This window comes from Heterocephalus glaber, unplaced genomic scaffold (genome assembly GCF_053883595.1).
Source record: "Heterocephalus glaber isolate CG9 unplaced genomic scaffold, H.glaber_assembly_v1.0 deba00000470, whole genome shotgun sequence".
Lineage (NCBI taxonomy): Eukaryota > Metazoa > Chordata > Mammalia > Rodentia > Bathyergidae > Heterocephalus > Heterocephalus glaber.
The window spans coordinates 11,021,652-11,028,625 of NW_028258145.1; the positions used below are offsets into that span (position 1 = coordinate 11,021,652).

Here is a 6,974-nt window from a genome sequence, read left to right on the forward strand (position 1 = left end):
CGTGTGGAAGGCAACCTGACCTCTGTCTTTCCTCTCCTCCCTGTAGATGTCTCCCTGACCCTATCCAGCTCTTCAGAGCTCCTTCCTGGCAGCCCAGAGCCACCTGTTCATGAGTCTCCAACAAGAGATAGTCAGGTTTTTTTTAAATGAATTTTATTGGTACATTTTAGGTATACAATATGATGACACTCATCATTGGAAATTTGCACCTTTACATAATCTCTCTTGGTTCTTATTTTTCCCCATTTCCCTGCCCTCCCTTCAACCCCTACCTAAATCCCTACCTATTTACAAAGACTTTGTCTCAATTTTTTTCCTTTTCTCATATTAATTCCATTCCCTTCTTTCCTTTCCCCTACTCCACCCACTCCCCCTTCCCCTTTGCCCCTTTTCTTCCTATTTCACATTATCTATTAAACCTTTTAGTCCTTATTTACACTTTCAGTTTCTCACACTAGAGAAACTATTTGGTATTTATACATGTGTGTCCTATTTATTTCACCTAAGAGTATGGCCTCAACATGTATTCATTTAGCTATAAATGTGTCTAGTCTCTCATTCTTTATGGCTGAGTAATACTCCATTTTATATATATATTGTTTTGAAAGTAAAAAATACATTTTAATTCACCATGCTTAGTATTAAGCTCAAAGATACACAAAAATGTCAATATTTTTATATTACACACTGCAGATACACAATTCATATATTTAAGTGATTTACTGAAAAACAAATTATGTACTTTAGGGTATCTCTATCTGGGATTTTATTTTTGGAAATTTTACAGAGAAATATTGACCTCAAGCTTTCTGTATTACTCCTACAGGTCTTAAAAGAAATTTTCACAGGATTTTCAAAATAGGCTTGCATATATAGTTTCTCTCCAGTGAGATTTCTTTCATGTATTTGACAATACATGTGTGTACTGAAAGCATTCCCACGCTGCTTACATATATATGGTTTCTCCCTATCATGAGTGTCTTTGGCAAACACCACAAATGCTGAAAGCTTTCCCACATCACTTTTACATGCATAGAATTAATGCTGTGTGAGTTCTTTCATGTATTTTACAATAACTTTGTGTACTAAAAGCTTTTCCACAGTGCTTACATACATAGGATTTTTCCCGTGTGAATTTTTTCATGTATTTTACAATAACGTTGTGTACTAAAAGCTTTCCCACATTGCTTACATACATAGGGTTTCTCCCCAGTATGAATTCTTTCATGTATTTTACAGTAATCTTGTGTACTAAAGGCTTTTCCACATTGTTTACATACATAAGGTTTCTCCCCTGTGTGAATATTTTCATGTATTTTACAATAACGTTCTGTACTAAAAGCTTTCCCACATTGCTTACACACATAGGGTTTCTCCCCTGTGTGAGTTCTTTCATGTATTTTACAACAACCTTGTGTACTAAAAGCTTTCCCACATTGTTTACATACATAGGGTTTCTCTCCTGTGTGATTTCTTTCATGTATTTTGCAATAATCTTCTGTACTAAAAGCTTTCCCACATTGTTTACATACATAGGGTTTCTCCTCAGTGTGATTTCTTTCATGTATTTTGCAATAATCTTGTGTAGTACAAGCTTTCCCACATTGCTTACATACATAGGGCTTCTCCCCTGTGTGAATTCTTTCATGTATTTTACAATGACGTTGTGTACTGAAAGCTTTCCCACATTGCTTACATACATAGGGTTTCTCCCCATTGTGATTTCTTTCATGGATCTGAATATCATTTGGTGTGTTGGAGGCTTTCAAATTTTTCTTATATATAAGGTGAGTTCTTTCACTAAGATCAGAGTAGGATTTCCCACATTGAGGATATTCATAGGGTTTCTCTCCAGTCTTTGTCCTTGCATGCTTCTGAAAGGACTGGAAATCACCACAGATTCTTCCATGTTCATTACTTTTACACAGATTCTCTTCTGATCCCAAGTACTCATATGTCTTCAGTCCAGCATGAACTACAATGGGCACATTTAGTGACAAATGCCCAGTCAGGGGCTTTCTGCAAGCAAAGCTTTCAGCCGGTTTTAAACCAGCTTGTTTCATGTCCACGTTAGCATCTGGAGTCCAAAGGAATATTTCTTCATATTGATTCCAACCTCTATTTTGATAGCATTTCTCTACCTCTTCATTTCTTAGATTTCTCCAGTAATTTTTGTACTCTTCTTCACCTTCCTGGATATCCCAGTCTCCTTCTACAGCAGCTATGTTCCCAAAAGTTTCCCTCATCATATCTCTGTAGAGCTTCTTTTGGGATGGATTCAGCAAAACCCACTCCTCTATGGTGAAGTTCACTGCCACATCCTCAAAGGTCACTGCCTCCATTGTGTGGCTTCAGGTTTTCCCAGGGTCCCTCCACTCATGCAGTATGTAGTCAGTACAAGTCACAGACGTTGGCCTAGTGGGGTGGGAGTGGGGGGCTCTCAGCAAAGTAGTCTCCTGGAAATTTTAGAACAGCAATTTTGCTTGCCACTGTCCCACAATCTTTGTTGTCCTATCCTAGCCTCAGTATTAGGCAGTGCACCTGTGTGCCTGAGTTTCCTTTAGAAGTGAGTCTTTCTTAGTATTCCCAGCTCTCTTCCTCATGTATTAGTGGTTAGTCTTCGGCAGGATTTTCTGCTCCTTCCCCAGTAGTGGTAGTAAGTAATAGTAGTATCAAATTATTTCTGCTGAGACTCAGGGATTTAGCTCAGTGGTTCCACCACCTGCATTGCAAGCACAAGGTCCCAAGTTCTATCCCCAGTACCAAAAAATAATTTCTACTGTCCTCCAAATGAAGGTATTTTGCTACCTCCAACCGTCAAGAAATAAAGGGTCTTTGGCTTTGTCATGGGATTGAGTGGGTGTACTATCCTTCTCTCAGAGGTTGAAGGGTTTGGCTTCTGCTTTTCCCACAAAAGGAGTATCTGCTTTCTGGGGAATATTTGCTAACCCCCCATCAATGACTTAAGGCTTTTGCTTGTGGCAGAGTGGTCCAGGAAACAGGTGGGGTTTTGTGCCCGTCCACCTCAGCAGCAGCTGTTCTGTGTATCTGTGCCTTCTAGGGGGTTCGTGCCAGTGTCCTGTTGTGCCCCTGCTATCTCTTGTGAACACCTTGGAAACGGCTCCCATTCCACAGCTTCCCAGAGGCGCCGTTGCTCTGGACCCCTCTGTCGGGGCTTCGCTGCCGGCACTGTCCCGAAAGCGCAAATTTGATGCAGGGGCCATGGCGGAGTCCTCGGCCTCGCTGAGCAAGCGTGGTGGTGGGGACTGCAACGCCCAGGGTGGTGCAGAGCAGGAAGGCCGCACCGCCCGGCGACAACTGAAGGCTGGGGGAGGAGCCGCGGGACGCCCTGCTCTGGAGGGGTGGTGGCGACGGCGGGGCGCCCCGGCCCATTTTATATATATATATTTTTTTAAAGCACCGCAATTTCTTCATCCAGTTTCCAGCTGATGGGAAATTGGGCTGTTTCCAAGATTTAGCTATTACAAATTGCTGCTATGAACATGGGTCCACATATATCTCTGTAGCATGATTCTTTTAATTATTTTGGGAAGATACCCAGCAGGGGAATAGCTGGGTCAAATGGGACCTCTGATCCTAGTTTTTTGAGGATCTCCATGCTGATTTCCACAGTGGTTGCACCAGTCCATACTCGCACCAACAGTGGAGAAGGGTTCCTTTTTCCCCACAGCCCTGACAGCATTTGTTATTGGTTGATTTCTTGATAGCAGCCATTCTTTTTGGAGTGAGATGAAATTTCAGGGTTGTTTTCATTTACATCTCCCAAGTGACCAGTGATGTTGAATCTTTTTTCATATGTTTATTTGCTATCTCTACTTCTATGTCTGAGAAATGTCTGTTCATTCCAGATGCCCATTTTTCGATTGGATCTTTACATTTGGGAGGTCTGATTTTTTAAAATTCTTTATAGATTCTAGATAGTGGACCTTTGTCTGAGGAACAGCAAGTAAAAATTTTTTCCCATATTGTGGGTTGTCTCTTCACACTGTTGGTGGTTTCTCTTGCTGTGCAGAAGCATTAATAAGAAGAGATCCCACTTGTTGATTGTTTGTGCTAGTTCAAGGACAACTCTTTTGTTCATAAAATCTTCTCCTACACCAATGTCTTCAAGAGTTCTACCTATCCTCTGTTCCAGCTGGTTCAGCATTTGTGTTTTAATATTTAGATCTTTCATTCATTTCAATTTTAGTTTAGTGTATGGTGAGAGATATAGGTCTAGTTTTAGTCTTTGGCAAGTTGAAACCCAATTTTTCCAGCACCATTTATTAAAGAGCCTATCTCTCCTGCAGTGAGGGTGTTTGGCTCCTTTGTCGAAGATGAGGTGGCTGAGTATGTCTGGAGCTGTTTCATTATCTTCTAATCTGTTCCACAGGTCCTCCAGTCTGTTCCTTTGCCAGTACCATGCTGTTTTTTATCACAGTAGCTTTATACTATATTTTCAAGTTGGGGGTTGTGATACCCCCTGCCATGTCTCTGTTGCCTAGAATTGCTTTTGCTATTCTGGGTCTCTTCTTGTTCCAAATGAATTTTGGATTGTTTTCTCAAGGTCTATGAAGTATGCTGCTGGAATTTCAATTGGGATTGCATTGAATCTATATAGCAGCTTTGGAAGTATGGCCATTTTCACTATCTTGATTCTTTTTACCCAGAAGCAAGGGATGACTTTCCATTTTCTGATATCATCTTCAGTCTCTCTTTTCAGAGTGCTATAGTTTTCAGAGAAGGGGTCTTTGATTTCTTTTGTTAGGTTGTTTCCTAGGTATTTCAGTTTTTTGGATGCTATTCTGAAAGGAATTATTTGCTCTATTTCTCTCTCAGTGAGTCTGTCATTCGTGTAGAGGAAAGCTATTGATTTTTGTGTGTTGACCTGGTATCCAGCTACTTTACTGAATTAGGTTAAGTCTAGAAGACTTTTGGTGGAGCTCTTGGGGTCTTCTATATAGAGTATCATTTCAACTGCACATAATGACAATTTGACTTCTTCATTTCCTATCTTTATTCCTTTCATTTCTTTCTCTTGCCTAATTGCTGTGGCTAATGTTTCCAAAACCATATTGAACAGGAGTGATGATAGTGGACATCCTTGTCTTGTTCCTGATTTTAGTGTGAAGGATTTTAGTTTTTGACCATTTAGTATGATATTGGCTGTTGGTTTTTCATGGATGGCTTTTATCAGATTGAGGTAGAGAGCATCTGTTCCAATTTTTTGTAGAGTTTTTATCATAAATGTGTGTTGGATTTTGTCAAATGCTTTTTCTGCATCTATGGAGATAATCATATGGTTTTTGTCCTTGGCTTTATTGATATAGTGTATTACATTTATTGATTTGCATATGTTGAACCATCCCTGCATCCATGGGATGAATCCCACTTGGTCAGGGTGTATGATCTTCTTGATGATCTTGTGCATTCTATTTGCCAGTATCTTATTAAGAAATTTCCTCCCTTATTTAAGCTTTGGGTTTGTCTTCTCATTTCAACTTGGGGGATGAGGGTGTTTTGGTGGCACCTAGGTGGCTCACCTCCTCGATTCTGGAGGCAGTGGCATAGTTGCTTTGAAGGCTCTTCCTCAGTGCTGGGGATGGTTCTGTTCCTCAGCCCTGGGGGCAGTGGTACAGTAGCTGGGAAGGCTTCTCCTCAGCACTGGGGGTGGATCTGCTCCTTGGTGCTGGCAGTGGTAGTAAGGCATTTAGGGAGGCTCTTCCTCAGAGCTGTGGGTGGCTGTACTCCTTGCCACTGGGGCAGTGGTATGGAAGCCTGAAAGGCTCCTCCTCAGCACTGGGGACGGCTCTGCTCCTTGTCACTGAGGGTGGTGGTAAGGCAGCTCAGAAGGCTCCTCCTGAGCACTGGGGGCAGCCGAGATAGTCAGGTCTTTGAAAGTCAACTTGTCAAAATTCTGTCCAAACATCCACCTCAATGTAGATCTGAAGAGCCCCCTCCAGATAAAAAAGTTACTGTCACAAGGAGTTGCACACTAGGGAGAGACACTGGGATCTCAGAGGTAGAAATAAGGTGATGCAGGCTGCTTAGCAACAGACTCACAGAGTGGGGAGAGGGAGCAAGAGGAGAACTTAGAAATCTGAGGTAAAGCTTCAGGAAATGTCTTCTCAAAATATGCAAGTTAGATTCTATTTTGTTAAATTTCACAACCAGAAGTTGTGATTCTCACACAGAATGTGTTTGAAAGGTTTTAATTCAGTGATGAGGAAACTCACTGAAAGTTCCTTCCAGTTCTGAAATTTGAGTAGACTTGAGGAAAGACTTCCAAATAGTAAAATGGAATTTGCAGTGTAGGGGAGGAAAAATAAGTTTTCTTCTGTTTTCTAAGTTCTGGGTTAACCTGTAACCAGAGAAGGAGAAAAGAAGCAGAAGTTTATTAACACATACACTTCATAAACACAGGACAGGAAACTCAAGGGAAAAAATCTTTCAAAGAAGCAGCTCAGAACTCTGTCTCATGTGGCTTTCCTAACAAACAACACAGGTGACAGGCAAGGCCACAGATCACAGGAAAAGAAACCCATGGGAAACCAGGGTAGACAAAGGGCAGCTGGTAAAATGGGTTATGTGGATTCCCCTGGGACCACTTCCAGGCTACTAAGGGTCCCAGGTTGACCCCAGTAGTCAACTTTGGTCCTTGCTGGAGGGAGCAGAGGAGGGACACCTTTGGAAATGAAGTCTTGCTTTTAGGCAAATAGAGGGATCAGAGAGTATGCTTTATTTTGCAGTTTCCTTTAATTAAAAATATTCTTTATCTTAAATGGGACACTTTTGGTGGCATAGTCTGCTGCCTTCAGGGCTGTACTCACTAGCAGTTCACCTGCTCTCTTCCTCCCATGAGTTTGGACAAGTTATTGTGTAGCCCTCGAGCCTCAGTTTCTCTCTTCATGTACAATGTTGGGTTGTATCAACTGGAATAAAGCCAATGGGAATTCCACTGCTCATATACATCA

General features: G+C 41.5%; 1 protein-coding gene across 1 annotated transcript; it reads right to left on the reverse strand.

Moving 5' to 3' along the window:
• Window positions 1-1,018: 1,018 nt before the first annotated feature.
• On the reverse strand, window positions 1,019-3,170 carry LOC147829762 (uncharacterized). Its single transcript, XM_087204205.1, has one exon. It carries the CDS (start codon window positions 2,340-2,342, stop codon window positions 1,107-1,109), a length of 1,236 nt encoding a protein of 411 aa, XP_087060331.1. The 5' UTR covers window positions 2,343-3,170; the 3' UTR covers window positions 1,019-1,106.
• Between the last annotated feature and the right edge of the window lie 3,804 nt (window positions 3,171-6,974).